The sequence below is a fragment of the Tamandua tetradactyla genome, chromosome 3 (assembly GCF_023851605.1).
Source record: "Tamandua tetradactyla isolate mTamTet1 chromosome 3, mTamTet1.pri, whole genome shotgun sequence".
In the NCBI taxonomy this organism is placed as follows: Eukaryota; Metazoa; Chordata; class Mammalia; order Pilosa; family Myrmecophagidae; genus Tamandua; species Tamandua tetradactyla.
In genome coordinates this window covers 182,068,380-182,090,362 of record NC_135329.1, presented here as the reverse complement: position 1 = coordinate 182,090,362, position 21,983 = coordinate 182,068,380, and the positions used below count along the sequence as shown (strand labels likewise).

The 21,983-nt window shown below is 38.4% G+C and overlaps 1 protein-coding gene and 1 pseudogene across 3 annotated transcripts in view; both read left to right on the top strand.

The window, feature by feature from the left end:
* MDH1B (malate dehydrogenase 1B) overlaps positions 1 to 21,983 on the top strand; it is a 31,185-nt gene that overhangs the window by 5,719 nt on the left and 3,483 nt on the right. For 2 of the 3 annotated variants that reach the window (XM_077154859.1, XM_077154860.1), the window contains exons 2-11: positions 106 to 218; positions 3,013 to 3,147; positions 3,351 to 3,493; positions 5,022 to 5,518; positions 8,228 to 8,369; positions 9,903 to 10,066; positions 12,327 to 12,466; positions 12,766 to 12,817; positions 19,881 to 19,961; positions 21,827 to 21,886. In XM_077154859.1, the coding sequence (XP_077010974.1) occupies positions 106 to 218; positions 3,013 to 3,147; positions 3,351 to 3,493; positions 5,022 to 5,518; positions 8,228 to 8,369; positions 9,903 to 10,066; positions 12,327 to 12,466; positions 12,766 to 12,817; positions 19,881 to 19,961; positions 21,827 to 21,886 (1,527 nt within the window). The remainder of the gene's footprint in view (positions 1 to 105; positions 219 to 3,012; positions 3,148 to 3,350; positions 3,494 to 5,021; positions 5,519 to 8,227; positions 8,370 to 9,902; positions 10,067 to 12,326; positions 12,467 to 12,765; positions 12,818 to 19,880; positions 19,962 to 21,826; positions 21,887 to 21,983) is intronic. The other variant, XM_077154861.1, reaches the window with a different exon arrangement.
* Positions 17,563 to 18,941, top strand: LOC143676510 (uncharacterized; annotated as a pseudogene).

The following is a 21,983-nucleotide window of genomic DNA, read 5'->3' as shown; positions in this document are numbered from 1 at the left end:
TATCATAACTGTATGACTATTTCTGTAATTGTGTGGCAAATATTTATAATTGCATGATAATTTCTGTGTGATGAAAGAAAACATTGCTACTTTGAACCCTTTTAGGTAGAGCAGATTGTCCATATTATGCTAAAGCAGAACTTTTGGCAGACTATTTACAAAAGAATCTTCCTAATTTTCGGATACATAAAATTACACAACATCCTGATGTTTGGGAGGTAAGAAGCCGTTACAATATGTTAAACTTACATGCAAAAATGTGTTCTAATTTGATTAAATATCACCTACTGTATGTTTCAGATTGACTTTCCGTAATGAATGTTCATGTAATACTGGCATTGAGTACTAGTAAAGTCCCTACTTATCAGTCTCAAAACATTATTTATATATTTTTCCTAATATCTTGTAGAACAATTGAGGCCCCAATCAATAATGAGAATAAATTTGGCTCTAGTGAGTCTCTTGATCAGATATTTTGCTGGTCAGATATTTCCATGCCTGTGGGTCAGTCATCCCACAAACCCCGAGAGAGTGGTGCTGGTTGAAGCTCTGGGACAAGAAACCCAACCTATATCTGGAAGAGGTCTTTTTCTCTGAGGGTGAGCCACTGGCCCTTTCAGGATGGAAGGGGTCTGATTTGATCAGCTTGCCACCAAGTGGCTGAGGAATCTCCTAAGGGATAGTGTCATATCAGAGACTCAGTGTTGGTTTCTTTTGCGGTTAGTTTGGACATTCAGAGGCAGCTGAGATTCAACTGTAATTATTAGTCTGAACAGCCCTATCCCACATACCATTCATGATGGTTTCTTCTTTGGCTGTTGGCAGCAAATAATGCACTCCTCAAACCCCACATACTGCACTGCTAGATTCAGAAAGGCAGCCACTGGAGCCTTCAGTCAATTATGTTCCTTGCAGCAGGAGATCTTGGCAGTGTTCTCATGGTGGCTGCTTGCTCCAGAACCCTAGGGGTTTACACAGTGATTCTTCACTGGAACTTGCTCTATACTCCACAGAACTTTTTTTTCCCACCACAGATACATTTAATATCATAGCATCTGCCGTGTTTTATGACCCAGATTGCAGGGCTTCTTGTACCACAACCTGGACCTGCTGTTGAGCTCTTTCCTACTCGGAGTCACATTCAAGATAGCAGCTTTTTAAATCACCCAGTAAACGGGTGAGAGCTAGATTCCCTCTTACAGGGGCATGATTATTCATCAGCTGCTGGGTATTAATGTCAACCCAGACTGTGTCTAACAATCTCAGAATATCTAGGTGTTCACACTTTTCCCAGTATGCATTTAAATAAGTAAATGGCTAACGGTCTCTTTGGGGAAGGACTTAGAGAATCTTAAACTTGCTGTGGTGTTGCAGGTTTTTTCAATTTGGAATTCTGCATTTCCTTCCAAGTGTGAGTCCTGGATCTGAAAATTGACTCAGATCTGGAAACCAGCAAAAGATTATGACTTCCTATTAAGGTAGCTACCTTCAGACTCCTGATCATTCATTCTTGACTTCTCTACTCTGTATAAATTGAGCAATATCCTTGTCAGCTGCCCATCTATCTTAAGTCTAAGGCTGCCATGCCATGTTATATTATCTGTCTCCATAGCTGTCTGCAGGGAAGTTTCCCTATTCAGATGGCTCCTTATGACAATTATACGCCCCTTGCTTCTGCCAGTTAAACACCTTCCCCAGCCTTCATTATTTCAGGATTCTGTCATCCTCATTTTCAAGGAGTCTAGTTCTTTAACAGTATGTCTCACTAGCAGTCCCAGCCTATAGAAGACAGCCACATGCAGGATTCTCAGTGATGATGGGATCCCCTCACAAGTGCATTCCTTATCACTTTGATGAATGCAGTGTCCCCCAGGTTCTTCTGCAAAACATAGTTGGCTGGTAGGTTCTCCAGGCTTACAAAGTATATCTACTCTAGCATGCCCATTTTTCTAAAGTTTTTTAACGCTTTTTCCATCGTCTTCCTTGGAAGTTCCAGAATTTCTACTTCACTTAATATGGGCCATCACTTCTCCAAGCTCCTGAGAGCCATCCTAGCAATCATGTTATCATTTCCAACCTTGCCAGGCTAGACACTCTTGAATCATGGAAGAGTGGTTTATACTGATAAATTTTCCTTTGTTCAAGTTCATTTCCCACTTTGGATTCAGCAACCTCAGTGCCTTGGCCTATATATAGTCTCCTAGTTCCTGCCAGGGCACATTGGCTTGGTGTTGAAGCTTCTTTGGAGTAGAGCTCCTTTCACCCACAACTGGCCTGGCAGTGTTGTGGCTAGAGGGACCACGGCAGAATCCTCACACCAGCATTGTTTGCTTTTGGATAGGGTAAAGGCTGGGAGATCTTCAACATCAGAAGGGGAAATTAGCTTCTAAAATTTTATTGGTGAGGGAGCTTTATCACACATGCCCCAATTGACAGAATTTTTAAAATGTTTCCATGTTATTTGCCTGTAAGAATATTGCTGTCTGTCTCTACTCACATCTAATCATTCAAAAGCTTACTCTATATAAACTAGATAGTGATAATTTAAACTTTTTGTAATAGTGTCAAAAATCCACAGATAACATTAAGCTCGTTAATTCAGTCTGAGCTACATAAACCTAAACCACAAATTTGAAAGGCAGTACAAAATGTATATGACCCTAAGACTGGAAATATCTCACATACAAGAACAGAGAAAAAATAGTTTTTGAAATCAGTTGAACTGGAACACTTGGCCTCACTTTAAGCTAAACACATGCACTCAAGCTCTCTTCAGCAAAGAGAACACCTTTAGTACCTTGATTGGATCAATGAATATAAAGAATGCTCTTTCTTGACTGATGTGTTACTTAATTCATCACTATTTTCTGTATTTACATTTTACTTTTTAAAACTATCTAAATTGTATTATATATACACAGTGGCAATAAAAAAAGCTAGTATGTAAGTGTTTGAATTCTAAAGTTGTGTTAAGATTTAATATATGACTTCCCACAAAATTTCATTTAATAGGAGTGGCTAAAAAATGTGTGTGAGAAGAATAAATGGAGTCACAAAAATTCTCCCATCATCTGGAGAGAGCTGTTGGATCGTGGAGGAAAGGGTTTGCTTTTGGGAGGATACAATGAGTTCCTCGAGCATGCCCAGGTAATATAAATTGTTGTTTTATCTGTTTAAAATATTTGTGTTCTTTTATGTTATTTTATTTTTCAAACATTTTGTTTTCTTAAGGATTCGCTCAGCTTTCTTTTCATTCTATTTTGACTTTAAACCAAAACTTTCCATTACAGTTTTAGTCAGTAACTGATTGTCCATTCTCTGATGTTGACTTTTTCTTTTCCAATATTTAGCTTTACTATAATGTTACCTCTAGCATGACAAGTGAGCTGATGCTGATAATTGCTCAAGAGAACCTGGAGGCACATACAGAAAAGGAGCTGGAAGAAGAAGCCCTCAAAGGTCGCATTAACCCCTTGCAGGTCTGGATCTCCAGGTGGGATAGTCAAGACCCAGGATTCATGAGATTGACTTTTATATTTAGAAAGTACAATTAAGTAGATTAATTCTGTAACAGAAGATTACCCGAATGTCCAGTTTGAGTTGTCATTTTATGCAAACATATATACGCACACATCTATATACATGTACATATATATAATCCAAAATAGCCCCATATGAGTGTTTAGATTAGATATATATATGTATTTAATCTAAGATCAAATTTAGAGCATGGATATTTACTTTGGAAGTCGTTTCTCCTATGGATGTTGTCTCTGTAACTCTGGTGCTCCCTGCTCTAGCAGTACCCCTGTTTTTCTGTGTCTCTCATGCATCTATTACTTTCAATTTTACTTTGTGCCTTGCCCGATCACTCTGTCCTTCCTTCCCTTTCCCTTACCTTCTTTCCCCTCTCCCTTTCCCCTGCCCCTTACTGACTGTTGTTCTCTCCCTCTTTCCCCCCATTACCCTCTGTTACCCCCCTGCACACTTGCTCCTTCTTACTTTCCTCCTCCTCACTTTTGCCCCTATTGCTCTCAGTCTGGGATGCACGGAGTCTTTTGTTGTCACCTTTTCTATCTTTGCTTCTCAATGTTCTCTCCTTGTTTCTCTTGCTGTCTTTCTTGCTCTCCCCATCCCCCATCCTTTCCCAAGCCCTCTCTCTGTCTCTTACACTGTTCATGCCACTATAGGTTTGTATCTCCTCAAATGTACACTCACCTTTTTTTTTATTGCATGGGCAGGCACCAGAAATTGAACTCGGGTCTCTGGTATGGCAGACGAGAACTCTGCCTGCTGAGCCACCAGGGCCTGCCCTACACTCACTTTTAAAATGATTTGTTATGAGTCTCAAATATAGAAAAAACAGAATGATATAATAAGCATCTATGAATCTATCACCCATATTTATTACATCAGCTTTAGATATATTTTTTAAAGGATTAGAATGCTGCAGATACTCCTGAAGCCTCCCTTCTATGCCTCTTCAACCCACTGTGAAAATCAAAAATGCCCACAAGGGTCATTGACAACTCTCAGTTGATAACTACAGATATAGATTATCCAGAAAATTGCTGAAATGTGGCTACAAATGGACCATATACTTGCTTTTGTTGAACCCCAAAATGTCATTACTTTGTAAATAAGGGTATAAAACAAAAACAGATTATGGTTAAATGAAACTTATTTCTCTGCCTTCTTTAAGAGTATGTGTAAACATGTAACTAGAGTCACATGCTATAGTTCTTCTAAATTTTGCTTTCCACATATGGAAAATTCTATTTCATTTGAAGATACAAATAAATCAATTAGTTTTTTATTTGAGGATTTGTTTTTTAAATAGAAAGAGCGAGGAGTTAATAGTGAGACTATTTTGATCCACTTTTTATTTCTAACCTTACAATGTATATGTCTATTTAAAAATGTTCACTCTATGAATGTGCATGCAGAATATCTATTAAGAATAAAGGATTTAAAGGGGCAAAGCATTTAACCATTCCTAATTCAGCTTCACATTTTATCAGTGCATCTGCTCCTGCCTGCTACCACCTAATTCCCATATTGACAAGTGGTGAAGTGTTTGGGATGGAAACAGAAATTAGCATAACGCTGTTTGATGACAGGCAGATGGAAGAAAATCTGAAAACAATTGTGATGGAGACTTATGACCTGGCAGCACCGCTCCTCCGGAGTGTCTCCATGTGCACTAAAGTGGAGGAGGCCTTCCATCAAGCCCACGTGATCATCGTTCTCGATGACAGCATCGATAAGGAGGTGAACACTTTAGAAGACTGCATCAGAAGCAGGGTTCCTCTATGTAGGCTGTATGGATACCTGATTGAGAAAAATGCCCATGAATCTGTCAGAGTTATTGTGGCAGGAAAAACCTTTGTAAATCTTAAAACGGTTTTGCTTATGAGATATGCCCCAACCATCACACGCAACATCATCGCTGTGGCTTTGGGGGTAGAAGGCGAAGCTAAAGCTGCATTGGCCAAAAAATTGAAAACGACTCCCTCTAGTGAGTGAAATCCTATTTTTGTTTTTGTATGGGTTTATTTTGTTTTGTTTTGTGTTAGACAACATGATTTCAAAGCAGCTAAGAGAAATACTATACCTTCTGAATCATTCTGGGTATCTAGAATAGAAATAGGAAGCCATAAAATCTAAGCCCCACTATACTCAAAACCAATAAGTATGTCAGGAGAAGAAGTAAGAAAAATGGAAAATGGAGGACAAGTATGAAAAGGAAAGAGAGGTATTAGAAGGACAGTAGTCAAAGTAGAATTGTCAGTGGAGCAGCAAGAAAGAAAGAAAGAAAAAAAAAAACAGTAATGACACAAATAAGAAAACCACCAGGGAGAATCCTTCAGGGATCATTCCAGACCCCAAGAACGTATCACACCTTTACAGAAAAGCCAGGTCCAGGATATCTCCTGAGTTCGGTTGACACGCATGTCTTAGACCATGCATACTGGCGTACTGGAACTCTCTGTTGCAAGCAACAGAAACTCAACTCAAAGTGACTTCAGCCAGAGAAAGGAAGAGAATTCTTTTTCACACAACTGAAAAGTACAGAGGGTAGTTCTCATTTCAGGTCTATCTGGATGCTTGTGTTCAAACAATGAGACCAGATCTCCCTTGTACTCTCTTTTGGCCCATCACTCAGCTCTGCTTTCCTCAGTATTGTTTTTATCCTCAGATAAATTCTCTACAAAAAGTAGCAAAATGGCCACTGGCATCCCCAGACTCCTAGGTTCATAGCTTAGCAACCCCAGTAAAAAGAGAGCTTTCTCTCCCATTCGTTTATGAAAAATAGCAGGATAATATCTCATTGGCCTGGCATGGATATATGCCCTCCCCGAATCAATCATTGTGGCCAGGAGGGTGGTATCAGGGTCACGTGACTAATACTGGACCTATCGCATGTGGACAGCCCCACCCAAACCATATAGACTGAAATTTGGGATGTGTAGTTCCCAAAATTAAGTACAGGATACCTTTAGAGAAATATCAAGGTGGAAGAGATTCTGGGAGATTAAAAAACAAGTAGATGTCCACTATATTTTTTCATAGCATAATGTAAGGCATTTAGAGCTAGAAAGGGCATCAAAGCTGATGAGAACATTGAGATGAAGTGAACTTAAAATATTAATTTAGACTTGGAGCAGGAAGCCTTCCGTGTGCTTACCTGTAGCTGGAGAATTATTTTACCATGTAGGATCCCATGAGCTCCAACCCAGACTAGCACCCTCTCTTCTCTCCTGCAGCAGGCAGCTAAAGGAGGGACCCAAGTTCACATCACTAACTCTCAGTTGGGTGATGGAGGGAACACCAGCTATTCCTACTTCATGAGTCATTTTGATGAGGGAGAGAATCTCAAAGGAAGATGGTAGGCACTGAACACTGACTACACAAAATCCATTTCCCACCCTCTTCTCCCACTAGCCTTTCTTCCACTGTTGATGCTGAAAAAGTCATTTGTTTTCTCAACTTCTCTCACAACTGGGGGTGGCTGAGTGGGTAGTCTATTTGAACTCTCCTGAGAAGAATATATCCCTCCCTGAAAAGAGAAAAGGCAAAAAGGGAAGCCTCTGCTACATTCTTTTCCCTACTGCCTACCTTTGAACACAGCCGTGTTACAGTGAGATACTTGGAGCTGCTGCAGCCATCTTAGAACCATGAGGGAAAGACCAAGGAAATCACATCTTTGACCCGCTGAACCAGCAGTGTCACTGCCCACCTCCAGTCTTGTTATATGGGACAGCAAACACCCTCCTACTTAAGCCAAATCAGTTGATGCCAAAAGCTATCATACCTCACACAGAACAGGAAAGAATGTAATCTCCCCAGTAGGAAGTGGTGTGAACTTATAGGAGAATTAAGTTTTTAAACAAATAAGTAAGCAAATGAATGAATAAATGAATGTATGAATAAACAAACAAACAAAATTATTTATTGCACTTTGGATTCAACATTCATAGAAAATCCATAATTAAGAATCATCAAATAGCAACTCTTTTTCTATTGCCTTTCCTCTTATTTTTCTACATAGTGTATATCACTTTGTATAGTAGTTGTTTCTTCATCCACACCCCTTCAACCCCATGAATGTTGCAAGGATTTAGGCTGATGTTTTTTTTTATTCTAAGCCTCACTTCTAGAAATGCCTTATACATAGAAGGTATTCAATGACTATTTGGTGACTAGGGTATTCCTCAGGGTCCTCTTAATACAACACCTTCATTTTGCAGGAGATGAAACACATCTGGGAGATAAGTGATTTGCTCTAATTTCTATCCCAGTCCATAGCCTAGGACACTTTTTCAAAAGCAAAACAGATAAAACGTTCTCCTTCTCCCTCTCCATCTCCCTTTCTCCCATTTCCCTCCCCTCTTCTCTTTTAATAGCAGGTAGAGTAATGAAGTTAGGACTAAGTGTGATGTAGTTTTCAATATCAGTTATTTCAGGGAACATTGAATTCAGTCGTATACCCATATCCATTTATAGAACATTAATAGAGATTGGCAAACGTTGATGATTTAGAGGGGTGCTCCACATCATTGACTGGTTGTCTCCCCCCCCCCTCCATTGGCTTGTTTTTAAGGAGCATAAACTTAGAATCATTTTATAGCAAAAAGAGCAATCCTAACACAAAAAATGGATTTGGGGCATTTTTTAAATATTAATATGCATTCTTATAGTTTGTTTTTATTTCTTTTCTTTACAGACATAAAAAATGTGATAATCTGGGGTAATATTAGTGGAAACAATTATGTTGATCTGAGGAAAGCAAAGGTTTACAGTTGTGAGAGTGCTGTTTGGGGACCTCCTCACTACTCCCGTCCTGTTTTAAACTTGATTTTTGATAGGTACAGTATATTTTTAAGTGACGTATACTGACAATGTTAAATATATAATAGATGTTCTAACCTTTAAAATAACTTTATAAATCTTTGTACACAAATGACTTGCATTGTTCACACTCATATTTGTTTATGCTATCTATTGAAGAAACATAGAAAATTTCCTAGAATTCCAAACAGACAAATCAAATCCCCAATTGATTTGATTTCAGAATCATGGATTTTTATATTTCAGATTACCCTTAAGGTAATTCATATATTCCATGAAACTCATCTTTCAAACAAGCACATGTAATGTCAATATTACTTACCATAAAGACAGAAATATGTAGCCGAGCTAAAATTAGTTTAAAATTTTGGAGAACAAAAAATTAAGATGGTAAGTGAGGCGACAAGGGGAGGGTTGGTGTGCGGCGCAAGCGTTGTTCAGTGGTAGAATTCTCGCCTGCCATGCAGGGGACCCAGGTTTGATTCCTGGTCCATGTACTTCCCCCAAAACAAACAAACAAACAAAAATTCAACAAATGGTGCTGCAATAAAAGGATACTCACATGGGAAGATGATGAAATTGCACCCTGCCATACCGCACACCTGAAAAACAAAGAAGGATGGTAAGCAGGCCAGGGCCGGGCCAGGCATTACAGCCGGAAGAGGTAGAATTGAGAGGTGATGAGGGGGACAATCTTTAAGGCCAAACAACCTGGGTTTCAGTTTTTACTTAGTTATGTGACTTTTGGTAGCTACTTAACCTCTCTATGCCTCAGTTTATCATCTGTGCAGTGGAAATGATAACACAGTATTGACATTTTAGGGTCGTGGAAGATTAAATGGGGTAAAGCACTTAGAACTGTGCCTGCCACAGAAAACACTAACGTTTGAGGAGGAGGAAGAGGAAAAACTGGAGGATTGCCTTTGAGGCATTTTTCTCAACCTTGCAGCCCCTCCCCATTGTAACATTTCCTTTTCATTGCTCCTACTTTCCCTTCCCTATGAGTCTTTACCTTTCCTCATACCATTGGAAATTTATCCATGCCAAGGAATTTTGTGCCCCAAATTCACACTCCAGGAGCGTGAATGCTGGGTTAATGGGTATAGGCCTTTAACCCTTGTTCTAATCCAGCTGGATATTTTTCCCTTAGTTTGGATTTCAGATTATAAAAACATAATTATTTTTCTAAATGTCAGTGTGAATTCAACATCTTATTAAATTATTGTGTTTAAAATGAAGAATACCTCTGATTCCAAGATATCTACATGGAATAAATTCTTTGTAATGAAAGTAACTGTTCTTGCAGACTTTGGCCACTTTTCTGTGTTCCCTATTTATGATATCATGTTATCAGTTTGAATATTTGGGAGTCCTTTCTGCCTTATACCTTTATTTTTCAATTGACTTTTTATGGAATCAAGAAAACTTGAAGAAAGGGCACTGAAAGTCATATTTCTATTTTGATTGTGGATGTGATTCCTTGAACTCAGCTCCATTGCCATTTGCTTTCCTCTCTCCATTGTAAAAATTGTTACTTTCTCTCCTTACAGTGAATGGCTGAACAAAGAATTTGTGTCAAATATAAAAATGCTGACTGCCACAGGAAAACAATTTGGAGGTATTTTAGCTGCACACAGTATAGCCACTACATTAAAATACTGGTACCATGGTTCACCACCTGGGGAGATTGTTTCTTTAGGAGTACTGAGTGAAGGTAAATCTGTTTTATTACTGTTTGTAATATTGAAAAAACCTTGTATGTCTTCTGTTCCTACTGCTGTGTCTCTGCCTGTCCAGCTCTTAACGTGGTCCATAAGCTTAATCTGGACTTTTACAATTCCATAATCATTCATTCATTCATACTTGTATTCAGTATTCATTCAGAAATTCAACAGATGTTTTATGGGAATTCACTGGAAACACACATAAGAATTAGACCTGACTTTTGCCTGTAGGAAACTCACAGAAGAGTAAGGAGAGCCAGATACATAAACGAAATAGTCCCATTAAGTTTTTTCTCACAGTATCCCAGCTGAGAAAGGAAAAGCCAGGTCAAATCTAGGCCAGGAGCAGGAAGAATGAGGACAGGTTTTATAAGGAGGTGACTCCAGGGAGCTTGAAATTCAAGAAGAGTTTACTAGCCTGGTAAGGGTGGGCAGAACATCTGGGCACAGGGAGCCGCAAGAGCAAAGATAGAGGCAGGGTACAAAGGGGCACGTCAGGACCAGATCTTAAGACTACCAGGCAATAGTGAGAACATGAAAGCTTTCTCTTTGTCTACAAATGCTGTATATAAATTTCTGTAGGCTTAATGTTTCAGTCTTCTAGAAATCTATTCAAAGGATTTCTACCATATTTGAAAAGTAGGAAGGATAGAATAGCTGTTGTTCTTCCCTCTGTCATTTCATTCTAAAGCGTCCCTTCCCTTTGTACTTTATATGACCTTCCCGAGCAAGCTCATTTACTCTTCTGAGTTTCAGGCCTGGGCCTGTCTGCTGAGCTCTAGCCTGTGAAGCAGTGCCACCTAGATGTCATACTGTCACTTCAAACTCGCCTACACAAACTGCATTTGTGGTCTTCCTCTCCAGTCTGATCCACCTCCTGCATTAATTATGTTCTTAGGAGAACCACCATCCTGCCAATTGTTCCAGTTAGTAAAGTGCGGCTCAAGGAAAATCTCCCCATGTCCCCCAAGTCAGAATAAATCTCTCTCCTCTATTCTCACATAGCATTTGTTCCTCTATTAAAGCACTGTGATAGTCTACATTTTATCGATAGTATGGTTAGTTGCCTATGTCCCCTCCATTATATTGTGTGCATCCTGAGGATGGGGCCTTGTTTGGGTCATCTTGCTGGGTCTTTATTGAAGCAGATTGTACCTGGTAGGTGTTCAGTGAATTTTCTTCAACTGAAGTAAAGTACATGAAAATCCTTATAGTGTGAATTCAAATCAGTATATAACCTTTTCCAAAAAATGAGCATTTTAACCCTAATCTTTTATTTGTAGAAAGAAAGTTTAATTAATCTCCATGAGAATTTTATTCATAAATAATAAAATACTGGGGGGTGGGGGGAAGGCAAGCGATCATTGTCTCCCAGAATCTACATTATGTAGGAAACCCTCATATATTGTCTGCCCATGAGGCTGACTCTTTACAGAGAAGATCAACAGAGAATGAATAGAGACCTGAGAAGCCCAATAAGGAAAAAGCTTTTAGATTCTGGTTTCTTAAATATCTCAATTTTTTTTCCCTAATAATAACATTTCAGATTAAAGTTTTCTTATTTAATTAAAGGAAAAAGAGTGGTAATTTTATCTGAATGTTGAATATTTAGTAGTAAATGTTGTCAGTCATTTTATTTGGAGTGCATCCAAGGGGGGAGCTAGGAGCTGCAAGGAGCCAGCTTTCACATCCTAGACGTGCAACTGCCATGGTAGACCAGGAAACTGAAAGGCCAGATCAGGTAAATGATGCAGGCTCATGGGGCTATATAAGGAGATAGGAAAGGCCCTGGGAAACAGACAAAAGGAATCCAAATAAGGTAGGGAAAAGAAAGACTACATTAGCACCTATGTACTCGGGATTTGAACCAAACAAGGGCAGAGGATTGAAGAAGAGGGAATAGTTGTAAGAGAAAGACAAGAGGGAGGATTGGCAGAACTTGGTGAGTAATTATGTGTGGAAATAGAAAGAAGCAATTCCAAGTTTTCTGTCCTAAGCATATCAGTCATAAGAGTGGTAGCCTTGACAGAGCTGACTAGAGTAGGATTGACTCACAGAGCTTTGTTCTTAATTGATGCTCAATCAATACTTCTAGGGTGAGTCCTCCCTATTGAGGAATTTCCAGAAATTTAGTTCCATCACTGTCATTAAAAAAAAAAGAGTGTATTCTATCTGTCTTTTCAACATTCCTTAATAGGAAGGGTTTGTTTTTTGTTTTCTTTTATTTTGTTTTGTGTTTGCTCACGGCAGGCCAGTTCGGTATTCCTGAAGGAATTGTCTTTTCTATGCCTGTGAAATTTGAGAATGGAAGTTGGGAGGTTCTTACAGATCTTGAAGATACTGAAATAAGTGGACCATTAATGACCAGAATGGCACATGATCTAATTCAGGTAAGGTCAGAATAGATAAAAGGGAACTGACTTTGACAGTGGCCTTAAACTGATTCCTAGGCCATAGCATGCATTGGTTTTCTGTGGGGTCTATCTTATTCTGAAGCATAATAAGGAGTCAATAAAAGTTTGAAGAAATCATTAGAACACTATTCATTCAGTCATATACTTTCTGGTACATTAAAAATATTTGTTTGTTACTTAAAAAAAATCACAAATCAAAGTATTTTTCTATTAAAGAATGATTAAAATTAGAAACTGTGGTCATTTAATTCTCTGATCATAAAATTTTTCAACAGGAGAAACTTGTTGCTCTTGGAGATGTGATAAATTTTCAACTGCACCAGTCAGGTAATCACTTAGATATGAATTTTATTGGGCTACTAGTAAAAAAAACATTAAAATATTTGTTATAATTGAAACACTATTTAATACAGATAACTCTGATCAATATTTTATCATTTTAAAATTACAATGTTGACAAAATAAACTGCCAAGTTCAATTTCTCCTTTGAGACAAAGCATCTTAGAACAATGCTAAGGAAATCACATCTTAAAAACACTATGTTCATATAAATTTTGTATATACATATTTACTTTTAGATAACTCAAGAAAATAAACTACAATAAGCTGATTTTTCTTATTGGCATCTTCTCTAATTGTAAACTCATGAGGAAGTACTGTCACCTTGCTTTCTTCCTTTTGCTTTTAAGAAAATTTCATTTTACATAGGAGTGTAAAAATACATAAATCCATGTACACAAAGGCTTTAATCAAATGTGTTTTGAGAGCGCAACATCCATGCCTTCTACTAATACTTATTAAGTATCTACTATATGCCAGTGCTAAGAGCTGGAAATGGGGGCAAATAAGAGAGGCCTGATCCTGCCCTTTTGGAACCAACAATCCATCAAGGGATCATGCATTATACAGGTGACTGCAGTTGTGGTAAGAATAGAAATGAGACGTACTGGGACCTCGCCTGTGAATGCTTAGGTCTGAGGATATCAGGAAAGGACATGAGGCAGGAAAGCATATTGTTTGAAAAACCAGCAAAAAAAAATTGAGTAGGAGTACACAGGTAATTCAGTGGTAGAATTCTTGCCTGCCATGCAGGAGATCCAGGTTTAAGTCCCAGGCTATGCACACACACACACACACACACCAAAAATTAAATAGCAAAGTCCTAAAGAGATAAAGCTGAGAAATAGAGCCACAGAGGGAAATAGAGCCACAGAGGAGAAAGGGCTATGAAGATTTGGTTGGAGAATGACCTGGTTATGTTTGTTGGAATTAGTATAGACAATGTTTTGCAACAAAGCAGGACAGCCTGCAGATAGACTGGTACCAGGAGGCTAGTGCTGTGATCCAAGGGAAAGATGATTACAGCCATGGCTAGAGGAAGTGGAAATTTGAGACATATCTAGGAGGTGGAATTACCAAGACTTAAGGAATTGGCTCTTGGGAATCTCAAAGGATTTGGGCCTCAGGCTTCTTCAGGTTGAGCAATTTAGTGTATTTACCGACATAGGGAAACATGTCAAAGAGTATTATTTGAAAGAAGGAGAGAAAGAATATATGAGAATATGATAATGTGAGGGCTGTGTGTGTGTGTGTGTGTGTATTTGTGTGTTTGTGTATTGGGTGGGAGAGGAAAGAGCATGGTGCCAAAGAAAATGATGTATGAATTTTGTTTCTTACACTTTAGATTCTGAGGTACCTAAGGGGTATCTTAAAGTGGATATGCCAGAGAGAGAACTGAACACTTAGTGGAATTTAGAAAGATCTGGATTGTAGTTGTCAAATTGGAAGTTGTTGTCTCATAAATAGAAATGAAGTCATGAGGTTGATGAATATTATCTAGATAGTGAGAAGAGAGGGCTACAAAGGGGCACGGGTGGGTGGCAGTGGCAGGCAGTGGGATTTAGACAGAGCAGGAGCAGCTGACAGGAAAAAGGAGTGGTCAGAGAATTGTTCAGAAATCTGATGTCATGTAAGATCTAAAGGCAGAGTTTCAAGAATGAGGACTCTTCTATTTTTCAGAGGCTTCTGAGGGATCAAATAAAATGAGACATGAATCGTACCCCCATAGGTTGTATGGCATAGAGGCAATAGATGACTTGGTGGAGAGCAATTGTGTGGGATGGGGAGGGTGGAAATGGGATGGGAGTGGGAGGGGAGGAAATGGAGATAGCAAGGATGGACCCCAGGCTTAGGAGTCACAGTCTCACTCTGAAGCCATCATGCTTAGTGCTGGGGGCCAGAGGAACGAGCTGGGTGCTATGAGAGTAATGGGGAATCCCACCCCCTCAGGACTTTGCATGATGGTAGGGCTTCCTGGAGGAGGTGACATCAAAAGCAAATTATAGGGAGGAAAGAAGGCATTAGCCAAGACAGGGGTGAATAGGAGAGTTGCTCCATTCAGAGGAAGAAACACATACAAAGGCAAAAGAAGTAAGAAAGAACTTCTGAAGAATTGCCAATTCATTTAATCTGGAAAATAGAATTTGAGGGAAGGCAAGTATTGGCCCTGTTAATCAAAACAAGGAAGGAATTTAGGCAGGAAGAGATAAGAACAGATTCTAATTTTCAAATGAGTGCTCTGGCTGTAATGGGAAGAATGAACTGGGGCGGGAGAAACAAGAAGTAGGGAGACCAGTTCTGTTGCACATAGAGAAATGATGAGGGCCTGAACCAAGCAGTGTCCTCAGGATGTAAAGAAAGGGTTAGATCTGAGAGCCATAAAACTGACAGAACTTGTTTGACCCTCCAGATACAGAGGACAAGAAAGAGCTCAGGGGAATGAAGAATGACTCATGTTTTTGACATCTAGATGAAAGAAGGCCTTCTTCACTGCAGGGTGGTGTCATTCCCTAAAGCAGAACTTTCCAGTCTGCCACAAATTGGTTAAAGTGGTATGGCGCTATTGATTTCTTGAGCCCTGGGTGCAGAGTCTGGGGCACCTGGAGTCCCCATGTTTGTTGCCTCTATTTCCATTTTGTTTTGTGCTGAATCGTGAAAATATCTGGGAAGCTGTAGGTATAGTAAGGAATATAGGAGAAGGAATAGATTTTCTAAAGCCATTTACATGAAAGTATCTGCTGCATAGTGAACACATGTCTGTGAAGCCCAGATCCATGCTGGAGATGATGACATCAGCAGCTGGTAGTTCTTAGACGCTAACCATAGTGGCCTCCTGGATAGGAAGATCTTCACTGCTTGGTCTCTCATGCCCTTCAGATTTTTTCATGTACATGTTTTCCATATCCACAAATATCAGTGGATAGATAGACGTCCAGATGTATGTATGTTAAAGTTTAACTACCATCAAAGAGGGAATGGTTGAAGATAAAGGGTCTTGAAAAGTCCTCAAGGCAGCAATAGAAAATGAGCTCCAAACGGCAGGATCAGCTTCAAACTGGAAGCCTCTCTGCTGCGGAGGCCCAGGAGGAGAAGGGATGACAAGTGAAGACAGTGAGAGTGTAGAATGGGAAATTCAGAAAAACATAGGTAGCAAGACCAGGTACTGAAGGGTGAAGACCAGTGAGGAGACTAGGGGCATATGGAAGGAAATGAAGGTGTGAAATAACTGTTAAGGGGGAGGGAAAGAAACAATAAGGAAGAAGCATTAAAAAATAAGTATTTTTCAGAGCTGATAGCTCAGTGGAATTTACAGTGACTCCTAAAGACAGCTGAGATTTCCTGGCAAGGTGTTCAGCCACCTGGATTTATGGCCTCATGGAAACCTAGATATGTGATTTATACTAAGCCTTGACATATTAGCATGCCTTAATGCAATTAGAAGAAAATGACACTACACAGCATTTTAACAAAATTCTGAGTTTTTCCATGATGATTTTATTTAGAATAACAAAAAGTATTTTTTTGTTCTTATACTTTCTGTGCCCTTCTTTTAACTGCTACCCTAAGCAGGTACTAAGATAATTTTGGCTATCAGCATTGGATATGGGAATGGAAAGTTAGTTTGTAGATTTTACTTAGCATTTGGAAAGAAAGGAGATGGTTCTTGGCTGATAGCCAGTCATCGGATGTAGGCCAAACCAAAGAAAACCGAGAGTCAGTACAATGATAGTGGGTACAGGCACAGAAGTAATGTGAGGGGCAGTTGGTTTTAACTTGAGCCCTCTATTCTCAGAACGTAAAGGTCCTCTGTGTGGCTTCCTACATTTGGAAAACTCAGCCTGCAAATTAATCCTATATTGTCCATACATCCGTGCATTATCAAGAGTTATGTAAAAGAAAATGACCTGTTTTATGCTGTGTTTTTACTCACAAAGGTCAAGGAGTTCATATAGGACATTTTTTTTCCTTCAAAGCCTAGAATGCTAACTTGGGCAACTCTTCAGAATGTCAGGGGCATTGGTGGGTTGATGGTTGATTCATTGGTTTGTTGGTTTGTTCTTGGTTTTGTTTGTTTTTTTTTTCCTTTATAAGACTTCTCTGTAAGAAAGCATGGTGATAATATACAGAGATCTCAACATACACATAGTAATAGACACAGACATAATGACTGAATGGCAGTGAAAGTGAATATATACATATCTACATATGCAACTTGATCTTGAAAGTATCATCTTTAGGCCTTGCCTGAAACACTGTTCCAGGGATTCCAAAATCAGAGCATTGAAAATAATCAGAGGCCTGTGCACTCATAATTTGGAGATCTCTGTTTATTAGCATAATCAATGACATGATTCATTTATGAGGCTTGTTCAATCTTTTCAATTAATTTAATATTTAACCTTCCTGTGGGACCACAAAGAGGTACCCATAGCTTGGGGAGTTCTTGGGCCATGTCCACAACTGATGACACTGTCAACTGCATTAAATGAGAGTCCTCCATGAAAATGATACTTTTTCTAGAGTAATGAAGAACCTCTGAGCACTGGAATTTGATGAAAGCATCATCAGTAAATCTGCCTTAATCAATATGGTTAATTTGAAGATTAAACAAATGTAAATCTCCAAGCACATTTAATACAACATTGTTTGTGTGGATTCAGGTACAAATGGTGCTTATCTTGTTTGTGAGTGTAAACCCAGAGGAAGACAGTTGTCAGCCGAGCTGTTGACAATGCAGCCAATGGAGTTAGTGAACTTGAAAGATGTAGTTATAGAATTCACTCAGGAATAGTGGGCCATGCTGGATACATCCCAGAAAAAATTGTTCAGAGATGTGATGCTGGAGAATTTCAGTCATCTGCTCTCAGTGGGATATCAGGTCTGTAAATCAGAGGTAGCATCAAAATTGGTTCAAGGGGAGGAACTGTGGGAAGAAGGAATTTGACTGTTCCTAAACCAGAATTCAGGCAGGGAATGTAGTTTAAAAAAACAAGAAATGCTATCTGTGCATCATATCTGCAGAAAAGATAAATCTACCATCATGTCATTGAAGCAGAATTCTCATACACAAAAGAATGTCATTGTATGTAGTGAATTGCCAGAAGATTGTACTCACAATTCCAGAGTGACCCAGTATATATTAACTCACAAGGGAAGGAAACCCTACTTCTCTTTGGAAAAGCCCTCAATGACCAATCATCTTTTAATCAACAAAAGCATTTTCACATTAGAAGTAAGTCATATGAGTGTCATGTAATTGAGAAATCCTTTGTTCAAAACTCTGGCCATACATATTACAATGGAACTCACATTGGAGAGAAACTCTGTGAATATCATCTATGTGGGAAAGTCTTTACTAAATATTCTGAACTGAGACAGCATGAGAGAATTCACAGTGGAGGGAAAACTTATGTATGTCATCTATGTGGTAAAGCCTTCACTAAATATTCTAACCTTAGATGAACATGAGAGAATTCACACTGGAGAAACACCTTATATATTTCATCTGTGTGGTAAAGCCTTCACTCAATATTCTACCTTTAGACTACATGAGAACACATACTGGAGAGAAACCCTATGAATGTCATCTATATGGGGAAGCCTTCACTTATTCTTCTAACCATAGACAGCATGAGAGAATTCACACTGGAGAAAAATGTTATGTATGTCATCTATATGGTAAAGCCTTCACTCAATATCCTGGCCTTAGATGACATAAGAACACTCACACTGGAGAGAAACCCTATGAATGTCATTATTGTGGGAAAGCCTTCACTTATTCTAGCCTCAGGCAACATGAGAGGATTCACACTGGAGAGAAACCCTATGAATGCCATCTATGTGGGAAAGCTTTCACTCTTGTTTCTTAGAGTACATGAGACAATGTACACTGGAGAGACACCTTATAGATGTCACTTATGTCAGAAAGTCTTCACCTATTATTCTAAGCTTACAAGATGTAAGAGAACACACACTGTAGTGAAACCTTAGGAATGCCATCTATGTGGGAAAGCCTTTACTCAATGTTTTAACCAGAGACAAGTAAGTGCCTTTCTCCATAGCATTCAGCCTTGGCTTCAGAGTCTTCAGGGTTCCCAGGTGAAGGAGCTCCTGTGCAAAAATTGAATCCAAGCGAAACAGCCAAAATGTCCATCAACAGATGAGTGACTAAAAAAACTGTGGTATATACATAACGATGGAATATTATGCAGCTTTAAGACAGAATAAACTTATGAAGCGTGTAATAACATGGATGGACCTAGATAACATTATACTGAGTGAGACTAGCCAAAAACTAAAGGACAAATACTGTATGGTCCCACTGTTGTGAACTGACATTAGAGAATAAACTTGGAATATGTCATTGGTAACAGAGACCATCAGGAGATAGAAATAGGGTAAGATAATGGGTAATTGGAGCTGAAGGGATACAGACTGTGCAACAGGACTGGATACAAAAAACTCAGAAATGGACAGCACAATACTACCTAATTGTAATGTAATTATGTTAAAACACTGAATGAAGCTGCATCTGAGGTATAGTTTTTTTGGTTTTTTTGTTTGTTTGTTTTTTTATTTTTTTATTTTTTTCTCTCTATTATCGTTTTATTTCTTTTTCTGTTGTCTTTCTATTTCTTTTTCTAAATCGATGCAAATGTACTAAGAAATGATGAATATGCATCTATGTGATGATATTAAGAATTATTGATTGTATATGTAGAATGGAATGATTTCTAAATGTTGTGTTAGTTAATTTTTTTAATTAATAAAATAAAAAAAAATTGAATCCAAGCAAAATGCTGTTTCCACAGCATCACAAAATAATTCATAACACTGAATACAAAGTGGCCATGCATATAATATTTGCGCACTACTTCCTTAATTAAATTTTAACTTAGTATCACAACTTTGACTGACATGGATTTATGTAGAATTTAGTCTCTAATGGGATTTAATCTTGTTCTCCCTAAATGGCATGGTATTGACATGGTAATTTAAAATATCTTGGAATAATTTTTAAAAATTAATATTTAACTCCATGATTTTTAGGAACTGATTTAGACAAAACAAATGAAACAGGCATCTCACCCATCACAGATGACAACCAGGAAGATCAAAAGCCCTCCAATGGTTAGTATACACAATTGAAAAAACCATATATTCCTTTTATTCAGGGCTTATTCCTGAATTTCAAAGAAAAGAATTCAATCACCTATTAGCCATAAAATGGGAATTAAGTCCTTCTTCACATTACTCAAAGTAAGGTGTTTAAAATCTGTTTATATCTTTGGAGGAAATTACCAGATATCCTCTGCATATGTTAGTCAGTCTCTGTGAGTGACACTGGGAACACAAAAAGGGAAAGAAGCCATGAATGCACAAAAAAGTAAATGATGAGAGAGTGAATTATAAAACTCAATAAAGCAGGGAAAGACAGGTCAACAAGAAGAATAGTGTAAAAGTAATCTGAACACAAATAAGAAAGATCCTTGTTATATAGGAAGGAAAAAATTTAATCATATTTAAAATCTGTTTGGAACTTAACATGGCTGAAAATAAGAAAACATTTAATTATTAAAAATCTGTACTAGTGACTAGGGGCATAAAGATAAATAGACATGGCTCCTGGCCTCCAAGTGCTCACCATCTAGAGTGAGAAATAGCAGCAAAGAGGAAACTACCTATTGGTAGGTAGGTGTTATGGTATAGATAGGCTTAGGGTATAATGAAGTCACATAGAAGTTCTCCTGACATAGTCTGGGAGGCCTTCCAGAAGAGATGACATGAGTGCTGTACAAGTGGAGGACAGGGTAGGAAGGTTAGGGGAAGGGGAGGAAAAAAGGAATCCTAACAGAGGGAACAACATACGCAAAGAATTTATTTCAAGTGATCAAGTCATAACCAGAAGTATGAACCTTGGAAAGCAGAAAATTGCATCTAGAAGACAATAAGTAGAGAACTGAGCTAGGGCAAAAGATCCAAAAAAACAATGAGTAAAACTAGGAAGGCAGATAGGGGTCAGATGGTTGGCTGGATGGCTGGTTGGGACCTCAGCAATATGGCTGATGAGTAGAGAGGCAAAACATGAAATAGATGGGGTCAGGCTTAGAGAACTAACCTGGCAATATACCACTGGCCCTAGAGAGAGCCATGTAGCAGCCTAAATCACTGTCCTGAGAAGCATCATGAAATTGGTCCAAGCCAGGATGGATATCCCAGGAGGACCAGACAGATGGACAGAGTCTCTATGTACTCAAGTGGCAGTGCTATTGTTCCAGCTAGTCCAACTGCTGTTAAGCAGTACTCAAGGCATGGACTGCGGGCACTGTGACCCTTGAGAGACAATAGAAAAATGAAATGGTCTATCATGAAGAAGGTCGCTGGTAGCTTTTTGGGATGGAAAAGCCAAACTGCAGAATAATGTTTCTCATATATTCCTGAGACTACTTGCATCAGAACCATTTAAGTTGCTAATTAAAACTTTAGGGTCCTAGACCCACCCCCTCTACTAATAGAATCTTATACAGACTAAAGAATTTTAGTGATGATAAATTGGAAAAACTGGGGTTGATTTCAGGTTATTTGGAAGGAGGCGTCACTAGCTAAATGGGCATTAGAATCAAACATAACTTATTTTAGTGCTTTCCATATTATGAGTGTTGACCCTCAGGTATGTTGTAAAAAATGTGGTGGGTCACAAAATCAGTTTAATAGGCTGTGATCAGCATTTTTCCCCCAATGAAGTAGAATAGAATAGATAAGGACAACAGAAGTAGAAAAGCTAAGAAACAGGTAAGAATAGATTAGAAACAATACAGAAAGTGTTGTTTCATGTAACATTTGTTTAATATTTCTATACATATATATTGGACTACAAGGTAAAATATATTTTTTACATGTGTTATGGTCAGCAAAGTTTGAAAAACACTGACTTAGAACAGCTCACAGGTTATGAGATTCTAAACCCAATATGTTTTCTTTAACTTTGGTTTCAGAACACAAAGATAGCATATACTCAGATATAATTCAAGATGAAGAAAAAAATCTTTCAGACGGTGAGTCAATGGATTTATAAGCATTTCTATAGTGTTAACAGTCATAACTCATGTTGTCCAGTTTTAGAGAATAATATCCTAATTGGAAGAATATTGT